The sequence below is a fragment of the Phocoena sinus genome, chromosome 21 (genome assembly GCF_008692025.1).
Source record: "Phocoena sinus isolate mPhoSin1 chromosome 21, mPhoSin1.pri, whole genome shotgun sequence".
NCBI classification, from domain to species: Eukaryota; Metazoa; Chordata; class Mammalia; order Artiodactyla; family Phocoenidae; genus Phocoena; species Phocoena sinus.
Window position 1 is genome coordinate 13,803,494 of NC_045783.1, and position 25,685 is coordinate 13,829,178.

Here is a 25,685-nt window from a genome sequence, read left to right on the forward strand (position 1 = left end):
CCGGCATCTGAGGGGCAGGCTGCAGAGTCCTGCGGGCACTGAGGCCAGACTTGATGGCCAGATGGATGTGGGTTTCAGCTCCGATCCTCAGTCGTCCCATATGTAAAGTAGGGGTGACTCAGAGCCGTTACACACACCCAGCCTCTAGCATGGTGTCTGGCAGAATGCAGGATTTAATCCACAGAGGGAAGTTTATTATCTGTTAACATACTTTATTATTATTAATATATTTACATTCTGCAGTTTGCCCTTGAAAGGCAGTGATAAAGCTACAACCTGAGTTATTCTTTCTTTCCATGGTCTTCTTTTGTCAACCCTGATAACTTTTTACAGAGATGTTGTAAACAGAGCACATTCTAAGAGAAAAGTTCTTGCTGGGAGCCACGTGTCCGTACCCCACACACTGTGCTCCGTGCCTGTGGTGCAGACCCACCTTCCCAGCCCAGCTCCACAATTTCCAGCTTCCAGGCATTTGTAAGTCCAGGGACAGGCGTTAGCTTTTTTCATCACATGTCCTGTTCCTCCGGATTCCTTGAGTCTGGTTAGAACAGGAAGGTTTTCAAGGTCTTCAGTCTCAGAGGAACCTAGTATAGGAAGAGGATACTCGGTTTGTTCTTATTAAAAATCTAAAATTTTTTTAAAGATTTAAATGTAATTTCAATATACTAACATTTAATTTTTTTCCCTCACAGTGTTTCCCTTCTTTAAAAAAAGTCCAGTTGCCTTCTCTTAGCAAGCTGCCTTTCAAATCTGTAGATCAAAAGTTTATGGAAAAGTCAAAGAATCAATTAAATAAGTTTTTACAGGTAAGAAAACTTTCTGGATATGGGAGGAAAATTAGTTATTTGGGGGTTATTGGGGGATGAACCGTCATCATTCTCAGAGTTTGCCTGTTTGCTTCCTGTTCTCACAGGTCAGGACAGATCCTCAAAATATCTTTGGTTTTGGGTTCTGGGGTTTGTTTTTTTTTTTGGTGATACATGTATGTATATGTGTGTATATATATGTATACTCTACAGACAGAAAATGCAGATACCATGTGTACGGCTTTCTCCAGTTTCACAAACTGGACACACCCTCATAACTAGCACCTAGTCCCAGAGACAGTGTCACCAGTCCCGCCAGCATCACCACAGGTGACCGTGGTCCCGACTCACGACCACGCGCTTACAGCTGGTTTTGAACTTCACATGAGTGGAGTCACAGGGCGTGGACCCCCTTCACTCAGGATCGTGGGCCTGAGGTCCTCCCATAGGGCTGTTTCAGTTGCAGACCGTTCTTTGATTTCATTTTTGTTCTCGTTTTCATTGTTGAATGGGCTTCTCCTGGCGTGAAACCCCTGCAGTCTGTTCATGCTCTTGTTGATGGGCGTTGGGAGAGTTTCCAGGTGGAGGCTATTAATAAGCTGTCAGTGCTTGTCTTTTGGTGAATAGCTGCTGGGGAATCCCTAGGCATTTGGGGTTTTCAGTTTTTGTGAGTGGTCGTAGCGGTTTGTACACTCTCACCAGCGGCATGCAGACTTCTGTTCACTCCACACTGGACGGTTTCTTTTGTTCAAGTTGTGTCTGCTCTTCTGTCGTGTTGCCTGTCTTTTCCATATCGCTTTGCAGGAGTTTCGTGTCCGTTTTGGATGTGCATCTCTTGTCAGAGCAGATGTGCTGTGGCTATCTTCTTTCTGTGGGTTGCCTTTTCAGTCTCTTAATGAGCATAAGTTCTCAATTTTAATTTAGTCCAATTTATCCATTTATTTTCCTTTTGTGGTGAACGCCTTTTGTGCTTGTAGAGAAATCCTTACCTACTGCAAGGTTCTAAAGATAGTTTCCTTATTTCCTCTAAACGCATAACTGGTTTCTTTCACTCTATCTTTAGAACATAAGACCGGACAAAGGTATACTGTCTCCAGTAGCAAACCACTATTTATTTTTTCCTTAGCTGGGGCCTCTGTATTCAGGGTATAGTTAAGTTGCTCACACCACGGCCCCCAAAGCCCGTATAGTTCTCGGGGGGCATGGGCCTTTGCCTTGTGAAACGCTTTTTGCCAATGCAGTAGTAGCTAGAAGTCCTGAGACTTAATAACGGATGTTGCCAAATTCTTAGTAAAGGTTATGTTATATTCAGTTGGACCAGGGTGTGAATCATAGTTAAAGTAGGTACATTTTAGCTACTTGCAAGTGTTCCTAACTATTTTTCTCTCATATATTCATCTCTCTCTAAATATATATGTATTTTTTATAAATATATAAATGTGTGTGTGTGTGTGTGTGTGTGTGTATATATATATATATATATATATGTATATATTTCCCTCAGGAAATAAAATAATTGCACCTTTGAAAAACTTTCCGAGTTTAATTATGGCAGAACTGGGATAGAGAATCATTAATGTTTAAATGCTATTACAGGAGAGAATTTAAAACTGAAATACTACCATCTCGTTGCTGATTCAGAACATCTAGGAAATATTAAACCCACTCAAGCATTGTACCTGATTAAATTGTTCAGATGAACTAAAGGTCTTGTTTGTGAAACGAATATGTATTATTCAAAATCCAAGCTTGTGAAGCCCCACGTGTGTAGCTCTGGGATCTTGCAGCTAATGCTTCCGTTTCCTTCCAGCCTCTGCTGTTGGGGGAGGGAGGGTCTTGGGTTGTCTGGCGCTTCCAGCCCTTCAGCTGCCTTTCCAGTTGTGCTGCAGAGACCGGGGTGCCCCCTGCACTTTTGGGGATGGAGGGAGGGGTCACTCGTGCCCCTGTTGTGTTGCTGGTGATGGAAATGGGTTAGTGATTCCTGCCCTGGTGCCAAGAGAAGCATGTGCTCGCGCTGCCAGTAGGTGGCGTGGGCGAGGCTGGGGGCGGGGACCATCTGCCTGAAGAGGTGGAAGGGGCATCTCAAGGGGCCATTTGTCTTTTGATCAAGAGGACTGTAAGTCAGAAAGTAATGGTTTAAATTGCTTTTCATTTCCTCAAAGACTTCATGTGAAAGTGCTCACTATTTAATAACTTTAGGTAGATTACACAGCAGACTGAAGTTTCAGAATATCCTCCCACCAGCTGCAGACAGGAAAAGCAAGATGCAAAAGGTTTAGTCTGAAAGGCAGATATTATTAGGTCCACAGGACCTTCCAGAAAAGAGGATTCCATTGAGTGTGTGTTGGTGTGAGTACTTATATATGACACATGGTTCCCTTCGAGGTATAGTGATAATAGATAATAATGCAGCCAGTCGTCCCTCGCACACAGGCAGCTTACTCTAGCCGTCCCCGCAGTAGTGCCGCACCCACTTCTGGGAGTGCACGTGCTGTTCGCTCTTCCTGGAACGTTTTACTCTCCTCCTCTAACACTGACTAGCCCTCTTAGAGACTCCACCTGCGTAGGACAACGTGCTCTAAGCCTTTGGGGGGAAGGAGTGGGAATTAGGATTATATTCTCAGCTTGAAGATGTGATAAAATCCCAATTACACCTTGCCCCATAGACATAATCTTGGAGAACATTTCTAAGTTCTCATACATGTTCACTTTGGTTACTTTCCCTCATGATAGAATATAACTTAGTCCAAAGACTTGTCATCCTTCATGATTTCCTTAGTTACGTTGATTGCATTATTTGAGACTTAGCATTGGTTATCATTTGCTACTATTTGGTAAAAGAGTGCTGGAGTGGAGATTAGCTAAAGGAGATCAAGGTGGAGGGAGGCTGTCTCACTCCTAACCCACCCTCACGTGCAGCTGAGCATCTAATGCTCTACAAAGGGAATAAAGGCTCGGGGGCCTGCCTGGGAAGGCAGTAGTGACCCCAACTGCCTGTCCCCTAAATCTCCTTCCCCACGTCTGCGGCAGAACCTCCATCTTCAGGCCAGTCTTCCGCAGGACACAGGAAGCTGACAACCACTGGAATGCGGGGCGGGGGTTGGGGTGGTGGTGCCCGGGACCCCCGTCCCCAGTGTGGCACTATTGGGCATGCTTGGAGATGCTTTTCTAGGGAGGGTCACAGGGTTTATCAGATTTCAAGCTTCGTCTGAGCAAACATAATGTGAACGTCATGGACCAACTCCTCTGGGACCAGAATGTAGCCTGTTCTCCCAGCAGAGAGGGTTCTGCCATCAGAACCCCAGTGTTCCAGCCCCTCAGGGAGTTACATCATCCATGGGGCAGGATTTCTCATTGGTTCCTTTATTCCTAAACCCTGTATCTGTGAGCACCAGACATTTAAACGTTCTTGTGGTCACATTGTTAATTTTCCTGGCTTATCAGTAGCACTTGCTTCATACGACAACTTGATGCACGTTCTCCTTTCCTTTCTCCTAAGGCCAGAGAACTTGAGCACATTTCCAGTTTATGGGCCGATAAAAAGAGTTATAAAATTATGTAAGCATACGCTGCGCGGGGAAGGTGGAGCACAGGGACAGAAAACTCCTGGTGCCAGGCAGTTACCACCACGTGACAACCCAAAGCGCTTTTTTCAGCTCATGTACAAAGTCCGCACGCACGTAGCCGTGAAAGGGTTGGGTGGGACCCTTGTGTAGTGTGCGGAAAACACCCGTGACTTTCGAAGGCGGCAGCCCCCGGTCCTGCAGGCGGTTTGCACAGTGAGACTTCACGTCGCCCTGAGCACAAGCAGGGCGCTCCAGCTAACCCACAGAGTGCAGTTACCATCAAGCTCGGTGAGAACTCATCTAGTATAGAGTGCATTTCAGGAGGAAAGGGAAGTGATTTTAGGTTCAGAATTACGATGAAAGTAAATTTCCCGGGACAGTCAACTCTGCCTTCACTCCTCGTGGCTCCCAGCTCACAGACGAACCACGCAGGAGGCATTAATCCTCTTTCTCCCACAGAATCTGCTTTCGGATGAAAGACTGTGTCAGAGTGAAGCACTTTATGCCTTTTTGAGCCCTTCTCCTGACTACCTCAAGGTTATTGACGTGCAGGGGAAAAAGTCCACTTTTTCATTATCCTCATTTCTGGAAAGACTCCCTCGCGACTTCTTCTCCCATCAGGAGGTGAGCTGTCTGAAGGTTGTACGTTTTTGAAGCATATTTAAGCACACGTCCTCTGGAGGCTGTTTGATGTGGCAGGTGTTTGTGGAAGGCCTGCTACAGATGGGGAGGAAGCAGATACCTTGAGTCACCATTGCTGTCATATTTGGGGACAGGGTTGATAACAAGGTAGGTGAGTGGCATGTGGATGGAGGTTCTGTGGGAGGCCCTCTGCGGAAGGTGGCCTGGCCGGCGCCCGGGACGGGGGCCGGCACCGCAGAGGGCTTGGAGCTAACGTTGAGGTTCAGAAGCAGAGGGTGCGTGTGTGGAACAGTCAGCAGGTCTTTGGGCCGAGGCGGGGCTTCGGGAGCGTGTGCTGAAGGAAATGAGGCCGAGGGTAGGAGGAGGGGCAAGGCCGTCGCGCTGAGGCGTTTAGGCTTTGTCTGAGGGAATGGAAAGCCGTGTCACGTCCTGAAGCAAGATGCATCTCGCAGTGATGCGGGTGGGTGAAGGAGTGAATAGACAGGCTGCAGACATTTGCCATCTCATACCTGACCCTTGGGCTTCCCTCCAGGGGCCCCTTACTTGGCTGAGGCCTGCGGCCCCTCGTTTGGCTCTCCAGCAAGCTGCACGAGACCATCTCCGAAATGTGGCGTCTCCTTAGTTCAATGCCAGACGCCACCGCCTCTTCACCAGAATTGGTTTAACGAGCTTGGACAGAAGGAAGTAACCGTGGAAAGGAGCGTCTGCTTTGCCGAGTCCTGAGCTGGAGCAGAGCCTGCGAACCACAGGGGTCCGCCTGCCTGCCTGCCTCCCTCCTGGGCACCTCCCCGCCTCTTTCCTGCACGCCACACGTGTCACGTCTGGCCGTACTTGGCCCCTCCCCTCCGCCACCTCCCGTTTATCCCTGCACCTCTTGGGATTCACCCTGTGGCCAAGTCACTCCGGGAAACTGCTCTCGGAAGGAGGAAGGCCAGTGGCCGACCGGCAGCCTCCTGCAGCCTCTGATGCTGCTGGACGTGCAGTGAAGCCGTGAAGCTGGGGGTGCCCCTCCGGCCGCTGACTTCTCAGCCCTCTGCTCTGCTCTGCTCGTCACGCCCCCAAGGCCCTGTCGTTGGGCCGCTGCTTGTTCCCGCAGCCTCAGCTGCTTGCCGCACACATCCGAGTGAACTTCCTCAGCTGTCCTTCCACTGCCAAACGTCTGCACCCCTGTTGCAGCTCTTCACCCTGCTTGGAGAAGCAGCCACGTGCATGCTGGCCACCTCCCCGCAGAGCTAAGGCCCTCTCAAAGTCGGGATCCACGTCACACTCGTTGGCACTAGCCTGGTGCCTGGCATAAATGAGTTTTCAACGGAAATTTGTTGATACGCAGATCAAGAAGTGAGACTAGCTGAAGTACAGAATAAAAGCTTGAATCAGAGCTTTAAAAATAACTAAATTACTTTAAATTATACGTGTCTTTAAGAAAACAGTGAATTTAAAATATTTCAAGTTAAAAAGGCTTCCTTTTAAAACTCAAAATGGTTAGAAAGCTGTTTTGTTACCTCCGAATTCACTCATTAATACAGTGACAGAGGCTTTTCAAAATTATTTTAGACCTTGAATGAGGCTTTAGGATCAAGCTATGCCCTGAGTTTAGATACACTTTGGCCTCTTTGTGAAAATGCATAGGTTTCTGCATGTAGGGAAGTTGAAGGATTGTGTGAGGTTGAACTATAAGTGCATCATTCGGAATTGACCCTGGGAAGAGAACGTATCACCTTCCTTGGATGAGTGACCTGCTTCCTGTGACTTTACTGTTCCCCCAGGAGGAGGCAGAGGAGGACAGTGACCTGTCAGATTGTGGTGATGACGTGGATGGAAGGAAAGACTCCTTGGCTGAACCATGTTTCATGCTGATTGGGGAGATTTTTGAACTTCGAGGAAGTAAGCGTCTTTATTACTATTCAGTGGTTTTGCTGGTTAAGTGGTTACACACACACACACACACACACAATATCCCTTTGTTCCTGAATCAGACATGTATTTATATTCATTCAGCAAATACTTTTACAGGCCAACCAGATACCAAGGCAGGTTCTGAGGACACAACCTTAGGACAGATATCCCTGTTCTCATGGAATTTAGGGTCCTGCTTTACCCTGCACCATGTTCCTCTGTATACAGAAAGCTTGAATGTTTTGAATTTCTTTTTATGTGACTTAGCATAGCCTCATTGCTTCATCACCAAAAGGTATACAAAAGTTAATTTTGCATAGCAGAGGAAGAGCCCTGTTGTTTAAAGGTGAATATGTGGCCAGGGACGCAGGGACACCCGAGCCTGCTTTCAGCCTCCTTTCCTTCCTAGAGGACTGGTCATCCGTGGAGGCATGGGGGCATTTTGTCCACAGGGGACACTGGCATGTCTGGAAACAGTTTTGGTTGTCACAGCTCGTGGGAGGGCGCCGCTGGCATCTCATGGGCGGAGGCCAAGGGCGCTGCTAAAGCATCCTCCAGTGCACAGGACAGCCCCACAGCAAAGAGTTATCCTGTCCCAAACGACAGCAGTGCCAAGGTGAGGAATCCTACCCTAATAGTTCCTGAGGGGAGACGTACTTAGAAGAAACAAGAGCAAAAAGAGGATCAGAATACTCTTTTGTTAAGACCTGCGCAAGTGCCTCTCTCCCGAAGCAGTACCGGGGTGAAAGGTCAAACGGTACTTCTTGGCTTTAGTCTTGAGTCCTTAGTAGGACTGTCTACCCACCCTCACCTTCCACAGTCCCCAACCTGTAAATGGCGACGCCAGCATACTCAGTAACACCTGGAGCCTCGAGTCCTAGCTAGAGGTGTGCCAGGTGCGTAAAGGCGCAGCTGAGCTCCTAGCAGAGGAAGCGCACGAGAGGAGCAGGGTTTCACAAGGCACAGCAGTGCTCCAACCGGGAGCACGTTGTTCGGAGAACGTCCTGGGCTCTGCCCACTTGGATGAGCATCTTTTCCCCTGGGGCAAAGAAGGTGGGCTGGGAGTTGGTCCTATGCAGGAAGCCGGCTGTGCATTGCTTCTTATTTATATATCCCTTAACATGTCGCTTAAAGAATTCTTCGCAGATGAAGAAACTTCAAGTGCTGTTACAGGCTTGGGCGCATCTTTTATGTCTTCTAATCCTCGGTATCTTTACAACGATTGATGCATAGTAGGTGATCAATGAAAATGCTTGGATGGATGGATGGATGGATGAATGAATAGGCAAGAAAATTTTCAGTGCCGGGATTGTTCCGGTCATTGAACTTTTTCTTCCTCTAAGCCAAATCTTAAAATAATCAGCAAACACTTTGGGAGCTTATGTTTTAGATATAGCTCCATAGGGGAAACAAACATATCTCAGAGGTGGGTTCTTTCTTCAGTGAATTTACAACATAATGGTTTCAAAAATGTAATTCACATTAAGCAATAGACACAAATTCTAAACTCCAGGCAGAGATTTATATATAAGCATGTTCATTTGAGCATAATTACAGTAAGGAAATATTGGAACTAAGCTAAATTCAGAAATGGGTGATAGTTAAATTAAGAAATATCCACATGATGGAATATCGTCCAACTATTAAGGATCCTTTCAGATGAAAAAGCTATAGCTGGTCCGACACTTCAAGATGTGTGCTGGTGTTGAACCTGGTTCAGTACAGGCCGGAAAAAACAGTTCTCCCCCAAACCCGGAGGCTGGCTCCTCCACAGTGAAGTCTGCCCATTAAATCATGAGTCCTCCCCATGTCCCACAGAGTTGGTAAGAACGAGGAAGCACCGTCTTGGCCTTGGGTCAGCGTGTTCTCTGCGACACAAAGAGACTGAGAAGCCTGGTGGACGTGTCAGAGGCAGTCAGGGCAGGAGTAGGGCTCCAAGTCCTCTCTGTGGTGTGCATCTCCTCCCTCATGTGAACCTGCTCAGAATATTTGGTTTTGCTAGTGACTTTCCAGAGGGGAGTAAACAGAACATCACTGATAATGAGATGTGATATATTTGCCATCAGCAAAATCCTAGTGTTGCTGCAGCTGCCTCCATGGCTTCGAACGAATGAGTCCTTGGAAAGAATAATGGGGCTATTCTGTGTTGGAGTGGGGGACTAGGGAAGGGTAGGAAAATGTTGTAGAGTCAGGGGCATCAGTGATGGGAGAGAATCTGTAGCAGAGCCGTTTTGGGTTCCTGCTCTAGTTCAGTTTATGAAAATGGACCAGAAGTGTAGCTGTTTTAAACATTTATAACCAGTCACTAGGCTGTCAGGCATTCTTCCTGGAGTTGCTCGTGTCCCCAGACCCTCTGGGTCTGAGCTACCTGTCTGCTGCCTGAGAAAGGTGGAGCGAAGTTCTCATCCCTGCCAGACACACCCCTCCCAGCCGGGACGCCAGCCTCAGATGGGCACGCCTGCAGCGCGCTCTGAATTCCATCAACACTTAGGGCACTTCTGAGGCGTGGTCCTGACCCCAGGACTTGACACTTACTTGAAGGATTACCACCACTGCACCTGGACACTTAGATCCATTTTTAAAGTTAGAAATGACTTGAGAATGTGTTAGTCTAGCACCAAGTGTGTGTTAACTGTTGATTTCTGTTTGGGTGCCTTCCCTTGTACAGAGGTGTTTGTGAATTTACTCCTTTTTTTCTTTGGTGCAGGAGCCCTGAATTCTTGGCCCCATCATAGCCAAGTCATGTGTCACTAGCTAAACGTTGCAGTGAATGGAAGTGAATATATAAATGGAATATTTGGTTTCGATTCCAATTTGCAGACCAAAAATATCCTCACAGCATTTCTTTGCCTTCTTTTGGTTTATATTCATATTCTACACTTATAACAATGTGTCTCCTAATGCTAATAGTAAGTTTAGATATGTAGGGCCCTTCACAAAACTCTTTCACACAAAGTAGTGCCATGACCCTCCAGCAAAACGAAAGTACATGCTAACACGGTCCTTTTCCAGATGAGGAAACTGAGGCTCGGAGAAGGCGATGGTGGCCGCCTGCTCCGGGCGGTGGTGCAGGAGCGATGAGTCCATGGCTCACTCGGAATCCTGGGGCTTCCCAGTCCCCCTTTCTTCCCCCACGGGCATAAAATATATAAAAATGCATGATCTACAAACTACTATTCAAAAGGGAGCAGTTAGACCTATCAATTTGTTAATATTTCAAAATATTTGTCAACATCTGACTACAGATGCTTCTCGTTCAGAGCCGTGTATTAGAACACTGGGTTCAACAAGCCAGGCACAAATCTAAAAGGAATTGCACTGTCTGCTAGTGGGAAACAGACGTCAGTAGCCCGGGGACACATGAAGTGAAGTTTTAGTTCCACTTGCTGGCTCAGCTGTTGTTAGGCGTTGAAAAGCTGTAAGAAGTCTTAAGTTTCCTCTCATCAGTTGCAAAGTAGAAAATGAAAGCTTATTCATTTGAGTATTCCTGGGCAGAAGTTTGCTAACCTAGACCCAAATTCTGTGGATATCAAAGCCCCTTAGTGTCCAGACTTGGATTGAGTGACGTGGTTAAGATTTATGCTTTGTGCTGCTATGAAAATGTCACGATTGTGATAGCCTGTGGTAATGCTTTCCCTCTGATTTATATTTTAGTGTTTAAATGGGTGAGAAGAACATTAATTGCTCTCGTTCAGGTCACGTTCGGAAGAACCATCAACAAGTGAGTTGCACGAAACTAATGTTTGAATTCATGCCCTAGCCTTTGCCTTAACAGTCCAATTACATCCCCAACTAAAGGTTTTTCCGTTTCTCTCTTTATTTCTGATATGATTCTAAGATTGGATAGGGAAGCAGATTTCTACAAGACTGTCTCCTTCAGAATGCGCGGTGCACCAGATAACAAGCTTGGGCTGGCTCTGGCAGGCTGGTTGGCGAGGGTCAGAAGATTGTTCTGGAAAGTTCTCTGTTGACCATGATGACTGGTTTTAATATCTTGGGTACAGCGTTTTTATGTCACATGATGTGGATCAGTTTAAGGCTTAGACTCTGAGCCAAAATGAAAGTAGGATGAGCATCGCACGGCAGGTATTTATTTGAAGGGAAATGCAAACCATATATTTTTTTAGAGTTGGGGTGATATTAAAATAGTAATTCTTCGTTAGTTGATAGCTAGGTATCCATGAGGGGTGTGTGTACCCTATAACACTATTATAAGCCATATGTGTATTCTGAATTGTATCACGTTACCCATATCCCTAAGGGTTATCCTCTATGCCCAGTACCCAATGCTTACGAGGCTGTAGCATTATGACTTCCCCACACAAAAGCTGGGAGTCAACTGCTAAAACTAAGGGGGAAAAAAAAATCTAAACTAAACAAGCCCCATATTATATTTTTATTCAGTTGCAAATAGAATATATTTTCCTTGTGGTCATAAACCAAAATTTACTTCTGTTTATTTCTAAGTTTTTTTAAAAACTGGTGGGGCTTCCCTGGTGGCGCAGTGGTTGAGGGTATGCCTGCCGATGCAGGGGACACGGGTTTGTGCCCCGGTCCGGGAGGATCCCACATGCCGCGGAGCGGCTGGGCCCGTGAGCCATGGCCGCTGAGCCTGCGCGTCCGGAGCCTGTGCTCCGCAACGGGAGAGGCCACAACAGTGAGAGGCCCGCGTACCACAGAAAAAAAAAAAAATAATAATAATGGTGTTAGTGGCTTGTTTAGTTGACTTTTAGTATCGTGGGTTTTTAAGCGGAAAAATGCCCTGTTTAACTTACAGTTTCAGTCTGAGGCAAACCTCTTAACCTTAGTACTGACAGGCCTTGGATAAAGAAGTTTTCAAAATGGCCCTATTTTTCTCAGAACTCCAGACTCGCTAACTTACTTTCTTTTTCAGTTTCAGACAATCACGCATACATTCCCTGCTCCTATTTATGATACTGGCTCTTAGTTTGAAGATGAGCAGCTGTGGTTTGAGAGTGGTGAATACATTAGGCGGGGGAGGGGCACCACGTAGGGAATTTTCAGGCTGTGGGTTTCAGTGGGCTTTTTTTCAGGTAGAGAAATTACGGAGCATCTGGCCCTGTGCTGTTTTGCCTCAGGCAGACGAGGACACATCATAAAATTACGTTAGCAGCACAATATGTGCCTCTTGTTTTCTGCCAACTGTAATTTCACATCCCAGAATTGCTGCAAAAGCTTCCTCCAGTTTTGGCTAATACAAAGTCAGACCTAAATTGATAGAAAATGCTTAGGTGATGGCCTTTGGTAAGTCACTCACCTAATTTTAAGTTGCAAACTGAAATTTTCCTTCTTCATTTCTTCACGCAGTGCTGGTGAAACAAGCTGTGTTTTTATGTAGATTTTTACTTAGGCAGGTCAGCAGGTTCTCAAAGCCAAAGCCCCATTGAATGAACAAAATTATTTTATTTGATCTAGATGTGAATTGCACAGTTCTAAGCACTATCGGGAAGTATCTCAGGAGACATGCAGTTACAAACAGGATTACCACGGTTCTGACTCACAGTGGAATTTAGACTTCATTGGTGACTAGTTACTGTGTGCAAAGTGCTGGGCTTGAAACATCTATGTCAGATATTATTTCTGAAAACCTCACACTGTCCCTTTAAAAATCTGGTTGGGAAGTCAGATTCTTAAAGGGCTTTTTGATTTATTGCTCGTGAATTAAGTTTGAAACTTCAGGTCTTTCTTGCACTAATAGTCCAAGGTGATTCTGCTCCCATTTTCTGCAGAGAGACTTCCCTTCCCAACCTCAGCACCGCTCCTGGCTCCGTGAACTGTGCTGCTCTCTGCAGCAGTCCAGTGGTTGGCTGGAATTTGATGAAGTAGGGTTTATGGAAGACCTGGGTAACCAGATAAAAGCCACTTATTTATAACCGTGCAGGTCAAGATCTGCCCGATTTTCACTCCTGTGGGAAGGTGACGTGGCTGGATAGCAGTGTATCTTTTCAAAGTCCCCCCCTTTGTGGTGAAAGGGGGGTGTCTTTTCCCCCTTTGCCCCGTGAGCATGTGAGATGTTTCCGGGCTCAGACAACTCTGCCCAGCATCCTCTGCCGTGGCCGCCCCAAGGGACAACTAGTGAAGAAGCGTGGTTCTCCCCAGGACTACCAGAGCTCAGGGAGCTCTTCAGGGAGCTCTTCACAGTCTTTTACAACGGATTGATGCTTTCAGTTTATACCACTTCATGGAGAAATTAGTATGTTAAGTACCGTGCACAGTTAAGGGTAGTTGCAAGCTTCAAACAAATCAATCTCCTCTCAGTTCTTGCTTTTCCAGATTGAAAGACACCGTACGGCAAACATTTAGAGAATTCAGTACCAGTGAAAATGTGAGCTCCAGGAATGAATGGCTGTCAGTGTTACCAAAATAAAAAAAAACTTTCCGAGTCAGAGTTTAAAAATCCAATTCCTAGTTTATTCATCAAACGCTTATCTTAACCTACCCATTGATAAATGCCTTGTGAGAATAGAGAATAAGGTTTTTAAAAACCTCATCCAAGAAATATTTTGCTCTTGAAAGACAACTCCGGGACGCAGTGGACTGGGCTCTCAGCGAGCAAATGGTGGTCTACTACATCGGCGCTCTCCGGGATGCTTTGTGGCCCGGTGGGAATTTGGCACCTCCGAACACAATCCCAAGTGAAGAGCAAAGCCAGGAAACAAAGCGGAGAGCACAGCAGAAGCTGCTTGAAAACATTCCAGGTGAGGCCTGGGCTCTGACCCTGAAAGTCACATGAAAAGGGAGTGTTGATGGCCCTTCTCCTTTTTCACTTATAGCTTGTATAAATGCCTTATATTGAAAAATTCTACATTTTCTCCTTAAACAAACATTGGAAACAGCTGATCACTCATGTTCCTCGCGTCTCCGTGCCTTTACGTGCTGTGTGTGCGTATGTCGTAGCCCCTCACTGAAGGTCCGTGCAGGGTGCACTTTATCAATAGCAGCGTGGAATATAAACTTAATTTTTCAGATATGCTTCAGAGCCTTGTTGGACAGCAAAATGCCCGTCATGGTATAATAAAAATATTCAACGCACTGCAAGAAACGAGAGCCAATAAGCATCTGTTATATGTGAGTAACTTAAAGCCTCCCAGAGGATTCAGTTTCTTCAGTTCTACGTTTCTGTTCATATACGGGGGTAGATTTTAACTCTTTATACGCTTAATCATTCTTATTGCTTGTAACTCTGAACCCATTTTCTCTGCTTCATTTTTGTTCAATTTGGGTAAAAAAAATACCCCCCTGTGGGTGCGGCATCCCCCTCCTGGCCTGCTGGCTGTTTCTCTCTCAACGTGTGCTGTAAACGTTTCTGCCTGAGTGCTTGGCTTGCTTATTTCAGCAAACTGTTTCCCAGTAGTCTGATAATTCTGTTGGTGGTTATAACGGACCGTGAAATAAATCAATCTGATGCTAAATGGAGTTTATAGAATACTAATTCCTTTTAACCCTTAGAGAAAAAGACATTTTTTTTTTTTTCTTTCTTGGTTCAGGTGCTGATGGAACTGCTGCTAATTGAATTGTGTCCTGAGCTGAGAACTCATTTAGATGAACTTAAGGCTTGTCAGGTTTGAGACTCCACAAATAAACCATCAGAGAAATGTCTGTAATAACAGACATGAAACATTTTCCTCTTTTCCACAGAGGGCTTGACTGAGAACCATACTGATCTTTTAGTTACCTCCCTCTAGTTCTATGTGAATTAAGCAGAACTGGGGGGAAAACTTGATGCTGTATATTAGGCAACAGAAAAATCACTTGTTAATTATTTTTATTTTAATATAAATCCTTTAAAGGTCAACATACTGACTGAAATATAAGTGTTAATACGTGATAAGAACCTAGGAACTATTTTAAATATTTATTAAGTTTTGTTTTAAAGTTTGTTTTAAATGAATTATGAACGTTGTACAGTTGATTTCCTCACTGAGGAGTCTGAACATTCCTATATTCGTGTGTGTTGAATACTGTTGTGCAATGCTTTGTGTGAAGTTATTGTGAAAATTTTATTGTCTTTATTTTTACCAAAGATTTCCCATAGTTTGAAGCATCTGAAGCAATAAAATATGAAAACGAATCACAGCTCTGCTGTTTAAGACGCTTGTATCTCAAAACAAGTTGAAACACTTAAGATAGTTCAGATACTTATCAAGCGCCTTTTCTGTAGAAAACATTGCTCACGTAAGTACTTCCGTAAGGAAGAATAAAGTTTGTTGCCTTCCTCCAGGCACAGAATGAATGTGAAAAATATGATTTTTAGTGTGAATGAGAAGAGCCAAAATTGGTGCTTGAAGTGCTGTTATTAGGGAGGTGGGATGGATGGGCAGGAATGAGACGGGGAAACAAAGAGGAGGGAAGTTACGCTGTTCAGGACTTGATTGTGTCATCAAGTCTTGGGGACCAGTAGGGGCATTAGGCGAAATCCAGGGTACAGATGTTGCTTTGTTTTTAGTAGTGGGACCATGGACAAGTCACTTAATTTTCCTGGGTTTTACCATTTATTATGCAGTGATAATGAAACACTTTCCCCTTTCTAACCCCCAGGAATATTGAAAGCAAGCCAATTAAGCAGAAATTCAGTTTGAAATCCATGAAAGAAACATACTATGTATATATAAAGTGGCATCAATTATATCATTGTTAGATCATACCTGCTGAGTTCCTGATATGCCAAGTTCTTGATATGAAACATAAGTGCTGAAAGATAAATGGTTAAAAATTAGTAAAGCAAATTTTATCTTTGATATACTTTTAGCTACAGCTCTTTGATCCTTATTTCAAACCAAGATATTAGATACTTTCGAAAAAACTCAAAGTTGGCTATTTATATGGATAAGAATTATCCTTCATAGGGATGTAGAAAAGACATTCAGAGAAGAGAAGCAGTGTGAAGTCACCAAGCCCCAGGAACTCATAGCAGTTACTAAAAGTGACCATCTTCTGCATAATTAAACCATGGCTGTTATGACTCCTCAATCCTTAAGAAGTCGTCTTACTTTTTCATAAGTTATCAACTGTAAGGACGCTTACAGAAGTTTTGATTTTATTTTTGAAAAAAGTTAATGACCTTGAAGCTTCACCTCACTTAAAGGGTGACTCCAATCACAGATCAAGGTGTGCACCATGTTGGGAGTAGTGGTAGTTTGCAGGGGCTCACCTGGGCCAGGTTTGCCAGCTTTATGGTAACTAGAGTAAACTGAAATTTTAAATTCTGTGTTGGGTTCACTTAGGACATTTAAGCACAGCATATTACCAAATATGACATGTCAAATTCCTACCTTTAGGATTTCTCAAACCGTGTTTTAATGGCAGTTAAAGTGGCCTTCACTTTGGGGATGTAGAGTGAGCGAGCTATGAAAGTGCTATCACAGTCCCCATACACTGCCTTATTACATTTCTATTTTAAGATTCTTAAAGGCTTAAGGAACTGGATTGAGTGTGGAGAAGAGAATACCGTTGGAAATTTGGATCTTCAAACCACTGAAGGAATGTTCTGTGGACGTTATTAAGAAAACAAGAGCAAAAGCAAGTGGGCTTGTATTGTAGAACGATTTACGTTAGGTTTTATGAAATCTTTTAATGGGCTAGAGACATGGAAATGTTGTTACTGGGGAAGAAGAGAGTCTTCAGCAGAGATTTTAAAAGTAAAGGAATGGGTTTCAGGGATTATTTAAGTTTCTACTCTAAGATTTAAAGGAGAAGTGTATGGCCTATATTTGTCTTTAGATACAGGGAAGAAATTTCAACAAAGTGAAGTTCAAATAATATAGACAAACCAGAACATAAAACAAGAGCAAGTAGTTTTGTGCCATATAATACTTCTTTAGTGACAGGCACCTACATATTAATTGCATTTTCCCAGTGCTAAGACTAGATCTTATAAATTACTTTGGAAAGGATGGTTGTGATTTTTAAAATAAAGCCATAACATTTACAAAGAAGGTGTTGTTCAGGTATCTTAAACGTTATTTTCAATATCTGTTTCACAGATGTATATTTCTTTAGAATCTTTTGCATATGGATTCTATTTTTACTGTCGGATTTTGCCTCTGTAGATGTAATTGATAAGGAAAGCCTCTTGCTAATTTAACAGTTTAGTTATATTGGTAGATGATTTGAAATTTTATCATGTTTTGAAATACATTGAGGGTTTTTAAAATGTAGAAAAGGACCTGAAGCACAGAGAAGCATCTTGTTTTAACTGATTACCAGGAACATAGCAGTTTTACTCATTAAGATGTTTAGGGGAAGATATGGAAAGGCAAGATTGTAAGCAGTTTCTTAAACCCACTTATTTTAAATTTAGATTTTTAATTTTCAATTTGGAATTTTCTATTTTAGAAGTCTTCGATGACTGAAATAAAATTAAAAGTTATTCAAAATTCACAACACTAAGGATTAAAGAAATTTAAAGAATTAAACTTCAGATTTTTAAAAATAAGTTTGTAGCATTTATACTTCTGAAGTTATTAAAGCTAAGATGACACTAAGTCTTTCAGGACACTATTTAAGAAAGGAAAAAAATACTTGCTTTATGGAATGGTTTTCAATATTTGACATGGTCTTGGTCAGTCTCTAGCCTAAGAGCTGGATCTTTGAAGACTCTTCCTGCAGTTCGATCCTGTAGCTATGTTTCAAGTTGCAACATTTTACAAATTCAAGAGGGGTGGGATGGCGGGGTGGGATAGGGAGGGTGGGATGGGGGGGTGGGATAGGGAGGGTGGGATGGGGGGGTGGGATAGGGAGGGTGGGATGGGGGGGTGGGATAGGGAGGGTCAGAGGGAGACACAAGAGGGAGGAGATATGGGAATATATGTATACGTATAGCTGATTCACTTTGTTATACAGCAGAAACTAACACACCATTGTAAAGCAATTATATTCCAATAAAGATGTTAAAAAAAAAGAATGAAGGTAACCTGTCATCAGTAAAATACCCAGGATAATGTAACATGGGAGAGCGAAAACAAACATAACTCTTATAAAAATTATAAAAATACACACATTCTAAGTTGTTAGGATCAATGATCTTTGTTGAAATACATTGTAGTCTAAATTCTCTGACGAATAAGTAAAGTGTGAAGTTCATCTGCCAATGAAGGATTCAGACGACAAGCCTTAAAAATCAAAGAAAAAGTTTAGACATATTTTGAATTGTTGGATCTTTTGTTTTTAAGAAATAGAGTGCAATGATTTAAGGGAATTTCATAGTTATACATTTCTATTCTGATTTCTTAATTAGGGAGATTCAAGTTAACCTGTGCAAAGTATTAATAGATCATAACTAAAAATAACCACGCTATTATCCTTTGGGAGAGAAAATTCTCAGTGCTAAAAATAATGGATTTACACATTGATAGTATTCTAAGTTATGAATTATCAAAATAAGTAAAATAGAAAGTGTTAACATTTGGCCTCAAACCTGTTATGTGAATAGCAGCATGTATAATTTTTTAAACATATGATCTTGTTATGCCTAAATTAGCAATAAGGTGCATAATTTCATAGTATGCCAGGAATTTGAAAGACAGAAGTTACCTCATCCAGACCTTACTCCATGCAGAAACTGTCCCTTTTAGTACCCATGACAGTTGGTTACCAGATGTTTGCTTGCTTGCTTCTAGTGGCAAGAAGCACCTTGGCTTCTGCACACGGCCCCCCAAGCTGAGGTGTTGGCACAGCCATTTCACACTAGGTTCAAGGCCTCTATGTGTGGCACCCTATGTGCTAGTCAAACTCGAATAAGCACAAAAGGAAAAAGAATGGGACTTACACCATTGGTTCTCCTGGTTCTCAGGCCTTCAGACTCAGACTGGAACTAAACCACCAGCTTTTCTGAGTCTCCCAGCTTGCAGATGACAGACAGTCTTTGCAGTCCCCATAATCATGTACAAATTAGTATATATAGGGGATGAGGATAACATGGCAGACTAGAAGGACCTGAGCTCACCTCGTCTCACAAAAACACCAAACTCGCAACTAACTGCTGAAAAGCACTGACAAAAAAAGGACTAGGACCTACCAAAAAAGATAGTCTACTTTGAAAAACAAGCCACAACAAGACGGTAGGAGGGTTGTATTCACGATACAATCAAATCCCATATCCACTGGGTAGATGACCCACAAACTGGAAAATAATTATATTGTGAGGTTCTCCCATAGGACTGAGAGTTCTGAGCCCCCATGTCAGGCTCCAGTGGTCTGGCATCGGGAGGAGGAGCCCCCAGAGCATTTGGCTTTGAAGGCCAGCGGGACTTGATTGCAGGAGCTCCAGAGGACTGGGGGAAACAGAAACACCACTCTTGGAGGGTACACACAAGGTCTCATGTGCACCAGGACCCAGGGGAAAAAGGCGTGACTTAATAGAAGCCTAGGCCAGACTTACCTGCTGGTCTTGGAGGGTCTCCTGGGGGAGGTGGAGGGCAGCTGTGGCTCACCACGGGGACAAGGACACTGGTGGCAGAGGTACTGGGGAGTACTTCTCAGCGTGAGGTGTCCTGGAGGCTGCCATTGCAACGCCAAGACCTGGCCCCACCCAACAGCCCAAGGCTCCAGTGCTGGGAAGCCTCAGGCCAAACTACCAACAGGGCAGGAGCACAGCCCCACCCATCAGCAGACAGGTTGCTTAAAGTCTTCCTGAGCCCACAGCCACCTCAATACACCCCTGCCCATCAAAGGAACAAGACCCAGCTCCACCCACCACTGAGGAGACATCAGTCCCTCCCACCAGGAAGCCTGCACAAGCCTGTTAGATCAGCGTCACTCACCAGGGGGGCAGACACTACAAGCAAGAGGAGCTACAATCCTGTAGCCTGCAGGATGGCAAACACAGAAAGTTCGATAAAATGAGATGGCAGAGGAATATGCTCCAGAGGAAGGAACAAGATAAAACCCCAGAAGAACTAAGTAAAGTGGAGATAGGCAACCTACCTGAAAAAGAATTCAGAGTAATGAAGTAAAGATGATCCAAGGTCTCAGAAAAAGAATGGAGGCACAGACCAAGAAGCTACAAGAAATGTTTAACAAAGAGCTAGAAGATTTAAGGAACAAACAGTTGGACAATACAATAACTGAAATGAAAAATACACTAGAAGGAATAGCAGAATAACTGAGGCAGAAGAACAGATAAGTGAGCGGGAAGACAGAGTGGTGGAAATCACTGCCCCGGAACAGAATGAAGAAAAAAGAATAAAAAGAAAGCAGGACAGTCTAAGAGACCTCTGGGACAACATTAAACACACCAACATTTGCATTATAGGGGCCACAGAAGGATAAGAGAGAGAGAAAGGGCCTGAGGAAATATTTGAAGAGATAATAGCTGAAAAATTCCCTAACATGGGAAAGGAAACAGTCACCAAAGTCCAGGAAGTGCAGAGAGTCCCATACAGGATAAACCCAAGGAGGAAAATGCTGACACACATTAATCAAACTGACAAAAGGTAAAGACAAAATATTAAAAGCAACAAGGGAAAAGCAACAAATAACATACAAGGGAATCCCTATACAGTTATCAGAAACTGCAGGCCAGAAGGGAGTGGCACAATATACTTAAAGTGATGAAAAGGAAAAACCTACAACCAAGAATACCCAGCAAGGCTCTTGTTGAGCTTTACAGACAAGCAAAAGCTAAGAGAATTTAGCACCACCAAACCAGCTTTACAGCAAATACTCCAGGAACTTCTCAAGGTGGAAAAGAAAAGCCCACGACTAGAAACAAGAAAATTACAAATGGGAAGCCTCATCAGTAAAGGCAAACATACAGTAAACATGGGAAATTATCCACACTCAAATATATCGAAACCAGCAATCATGAGGAGAGTACAAATGCAGGATATGGGAAACGCATTTGAAATTAAGAGACCAGCAACTTAAAACAATCTTGTATATATATAGCCTGCTATATCAAAACCTCATGGTAACTGCAAACCAAAAATGTACAATAGATAAACATGCAAAAAGAAAAAAATCCAAACACAACACTAAAGTAGTCATCAAATCACAAGAGAAGGGAACAAAAGAGGAACGGAAGAAAAAACCTACAGAAACAAATCCAAAACAATTAACAAAATGGCAATAAGAACATACATATCAGTCATTACCTTAAATGTAAATGGATTCAATGCTCCAACCAAAACACAGACTGACTGAATGGATACAAAAGACCCATATATATGCTGTCTACAAGAGACCCATTTCATATCTAGGGACACATACAAACAAAGTGAGGGGATGGAAAAAGATATTCCATGCAAATGGGAAGCAAAAGAAAGCTGGAGTAGCAATTCTCATCTCAGACAAAATCGATTTTAAAGAATGTTACAAGAGACAAAGAAGGACACTACATAATGATCAAGGGATCAATCCAAGAAGACATAAAAATTATATATGCCCCTAACATAGGAGCACTTCAATATGTAAGGCAACTGCTAACATCCATAAAAGGAGAAATTGATGGTAACAATAATACTGGGAGACTTTAACACACCACTTACCTCAATGGACAGATCACCCAGACAGAAAATCAGTAAGGAAACACAGGCTTTAAATGATGCATTAGACCAGATGAACTTAGTTGATATTTACAGAACAATCCATCTGAAAGCAGCAGAACCCACATTCTTTTCAAGTGCACATGGAAAATTATCCAGGATAGATCACATGCTGAGCCATAAAGCGAGCCTCAGTAAATTTAATTGAAATCATATCAAGAATCTTTTCTGACCACAATGCTATGAGATTAGAAATCAACTACAAGAATTAAACTGTAAAAAGCACAAACACGTGGAGGCTAAACAATATGCTACTAAACAACCAATGAATCACTGAAGAAATCAAAAAGGAAATAAAAAAATACCTAGAGACAAATGAAAACGAAAACAATGATTCAACCCTATGGGACTCAGCAAAAGCAGGTCTAAGAGGGAAGTTTATAGCAATATAGTCTTACCTCAGGAAACAAGAAAAATCCCCAATAAACAACCTAACCGTACACACCTAAAGCAACTAGAGGAAAAAAACAAAACCCAAAGTTAGCAGAAGGAAAGAAATCATAAAGATCAGATCAAAACTAAACGAAGTAGAAATGAACAAGAGAAAAGATCAATGAAACTGAAAGCTGGTCCTTTGAAAAGATAAACAACACTGATAAGCCTTTCGCCAGACTCATCAAGGAAAAAAGGGAAAGGGCTCAAATCAATAAAATTAGAAATTAAAAAGGAGAAGTTACAACTGGCACCACAGAAATACATAGGATCATAAGCAACTACTTACTACAAGCAACTTTATGCCAATAAAATGGCAACCTAGAAGAAATGAACAATTTCTTAGGAAGATACAATCTCTCAAAACTAAACCAGGAAGAAATAAAAAATATGAACAGACCAATTACAAGTACTGAAATTGAAACTGATTAAAAAACTCCCAACAAATAAAAATCCAGGACCAGATGTTTTCACAGGCAAATTCTATCAAACATTTAGAGAAGTTAACACCTATCCTTCTGAAACTATTTCAAAAAATTTCAGAGGAAGGAATACTCCCAAATTCATTCTATAAGGCCACCATCACCCTGATACCAAAACCAGACAAAGATACCATAAGATGAGAAAATTACAGGCCAATATCACCAATGAACATAGATGCAAAAATCCTCAACAAAATACTAGCAAACCAAATCCAACAATACATTAAAAGGATCATACATCATAATCAAGTGGGATTTATCCCAGGGATGCAAGGATTTTTCAATATATGCAAATCAATGTGATACGCCATGTTAATAAATTGAATAAAAACCATATGATCATTTTAATAGATGCAGAAAAAGCTTTTGACAAAATTCAACACCCATTTATGATAAAACCTGTTCAGAAAGTGGGCATAGAGGGAACCTATCTCAACATAATGAAGGCCATATATGACAAACCCACAGCTAACATCTTAGTAGTGAAAAGCTGAAAGCATTCCCTCTAAGATCAAGAACAAGACAAGGATGTCCACTCTTGCCACTATTATTCAACATAGTTTTGGAAGTCTTAGCCACAGCAATCAGAGAAGAAAAAGAAATAAAAGGAATCCAAATTGGAAAAGAAGTAAAACTGTCACTGTTTGCAGATGACATGATACTATACGTAGAAAATCCTAAAGATGCTACAAGAAAACTACTAGAGCTCATCAATGAATTTGGTAAAGTTGCAAGATACAAAATTAATACAGAGAAATCTCTTGCATTCCTACACACTAACAATGAAAGATTAGAAAGAGAAATTAAGGAAACAATCCCATTTACCATTGCATCAAAAAGAATAAAATACCCAGAAATAACCTAGCTAAGGAGGCAAAAGACCTGTACTCTGAAAACTGTAAGACACTGATGAAAGAAATCAGATGACACAAACAGATGGAAAGATATATCATGTTTTTGGATTGAAAGAATATTGTCAAAATGATTATACTGCCCAAGCGAATCTACAGATTCAATGCAATCCCTATCAAATTACCAACGGCATTTTTCACAGAACTAGAACAAAAAATTTTTAAATTCTTATGGAAACCCAAAAGACTCCAAAAAGTCAAAGCAATCTTGAGAAAGAAAAACGGAGCTGGAGGAATCAGTCTCCCTGACTTCAGACTATAGTATAAAGCTGCAGTATGGTACTGGCACAAAGACGGACTTGCAGATCAGTGGAACAGGATAGAAAGCCCAGAAGTAAACCCACACACCTATGGTCAATTAATTTACAATAAAGAAGGTAAGGATATATAATAGAGAAAAGACAGTCTCTTCAATAAGTGGTGCTGGGGAAACTGGACAGCTACGTGTAAAAGAATAAAATTAGAACATTCTCTAACATCATACACAAAAATAAACTCAAAATGGATTAAGAACCTAAATGTAAGACTACATACTATAAAAGTCATAGAGGAAAACATAGGCAGAACACTCTTTGACATAAATCACAGTATCTTTTTGGTTCCACCTCCTACAGTAATGAAAATACAAACAAAAATAAATGGAACCCTAATTAAACTTAAAAGCTTTCGCACAGCAAAGGAAACCATAAACAAAATGGAAAGACAACCCGCAGAAAGAATATTTAATCCCTTGTTGGTTGCATCATTTGTAAACTCCAAAATATATTGGGTTGGCGAAAAAGTTCATTTTGGTTTTTCCGTAAGATGTTATGGGAAAACCAAAATGAACTTTTTGGCCAAGCCAATGCAAAATAATTGTGCTCATGCAGCTCAATATATTTTTAAAAACCCAATCAAAAAATGGGCAGAAGATCTAAGACAGACAGATGGCCAAAAAGCACATGAAAAGATGTTCAATGTTGCTGATTAGAAAAATGCAAGTCAAAATTACAGTGAGGTATCACCTAACATCCGTCAGAATGGTCATCATTAAAAAGTCTACAAGAGGGGCTTCCCTGGTGGTGCAGTGGTTGAGAGTCCACCTGCCAATGCAGGGGACACAGGTTCGTGCCCCGGTCCGGGAAGATCCCACATGCCGCAGAGCAGCTAGGCCCATGAGCCATGGGCACTGAGCCTGCACGTCTGGAGCCTGTACTCCGCAACAGGAGAGGCCACAGCAGTGAGAGGCCAGTGTACTGCAAAAAAAAAAAAAAAAAAAAAAAAAAGTCTACAAGAGGAGGATGGGGGAAGATAGGGGAAGAGTAAGATGTGGAGATCACCTTCCTCCCCACAAATACATCTACACGTGGAACAACTCCTACAGAACACCTACTGAATGCTGGCAGAAGACCTCAGACCTCCCAAAAGGCAAGAAAGTCCCCACGTACCTGGGTAGGGCAGAAGTAAAAAAAAACAGAGACAAAGAATAGGGACGGGACCTGCACCTCTGGGAGGCAGCTGTGAAGGAGGAAAGGTTTCCACACACTAGAAGCCCCTTCATGGGCAGAGACTGTGGGTGGCAGAGGGAGGAAACTTTGGAGCCACGGAGGAGAGCACAGCAACAGGGGTGCAGAGGGCAAAGCGGGGAGATTCCCACACAGAGGATCGGGGCCGACTGGCACTCACCAGCCCAAAAGGCTTGTCTGCTCACCCGCTGCAGTGGGTGGGGGCTCGGAGCTGCAGCTCAGGCTGCGGTCGGATCCCAGGGAGAGGACTGGGGTTGGGGGCGTGAACACGGCCTGCAGGGGATTAGTGCACCACGGCTGGCTGGGAGGAGTCCGGGAAAAGTCTGGACCTGCCGAAGAGGCAAGAGACTTTTTCTTCCCTCTTTGTTTCCTGGTGCACAAGGAGAGGGCATTAAGAGCCCTGCTTAAAGGAGCTCCAAAGACGGGCGCGAGCCGGGGCTAAAAGCATGGACCCCAGAGATGGGAATGAGACGCTAAGGCTGCTGCTGCCTCCACCAAGAAGCCTGTGTGTGAGCACAGGCCACTCTCCACACCTCCGTTCCAGGGAGCCTGTGCAGCCTGCCAATGCCAGGGTCCCGTGATCCAGGGACAACTTCCCCAGACAACTTCCCCAGGAGAACGCACAGCATGCCTCAGGCTGGTGCAACATTATGCTGGCCTCTGCCGCTGCAGGCTTGCCCCGCATCTGTACACCTCCCTCCCCCCGGCTTGAGTGAACCAGAGCCCCCGAATCAGTGGCTCCTTTAACCCCGTCCTGTCTGAGCGAAGAACAGACACCCTCCAGTGACCTACACGCAGTTGCGGGGCCAAATCCTAAACTGAACCCCCGGAAGCTGTGCGAACAAAGAAAAGAAAGGGAAATTTCTCCCAGCAGCCTCAGG

General features: G+C 43.2%; 2 protein-coding genes across 3 annotated transcripts in view; one reads left to right on the forward strand and one right to left on the reverse strand.

The window, feature by feature from the left end:
- Positions 1-15,007, forward strand: part of SNX25 (sorting nexin 25) — a 124,999-nt gene extending 109,992 nt beyond the window's left edge. Inside the window, exons 13-19 of one of the 2 annotated variants that reach the window (XM_032618402.1) lie at positions 693-806; positions 4,832-4,996; positions 6,781-6,898; positions 10,565-10,631; positions 13,448-13,629; positions 13,899-13,999; positions 14,419-15,007. In XM_032618402.1, coding sequence (XP_032474293.1) covers positions 693-806; positions 4,832-4,996; positions 6,781-6,898; positions 10,565-10,631; positions 13,448-13,629; positions 13,899-13,999; positions 14,419-14,499 — 828 coding nt within the window. In that variant the 3' untranslated portion in view covers positions 14,500-15,007. The other variant, XM_032618403.1, reaches the window with a different exon arrangement.
- Positions 13,636-25,685, reverse strand: part of LRP2BP (LRP2 binding protein) — a 42,092-nt gene continuing 30,042 nt past the window's right edge. The window contains exons 8-10 of the mRNA XM_032618404.1: positions 17,930-18,042; positions 15,577-17,552; positions 13,636-13,963 (exon numbers count right to left, since the gene is read on the reverse strand). Of these exons, the coding sequence (XP_032474295.1) occupies positions 17,977-18,042 (66 nt within the window). The 3' untranslated portion in view covers positions 13,636-13,963; positions 15,577-17,552; positions 17,930-17,976. The remainder of the gene's footprint in view (positions 13,964-15,576; positions 17,553-17,929; positions 18,043-25,685) is intronic.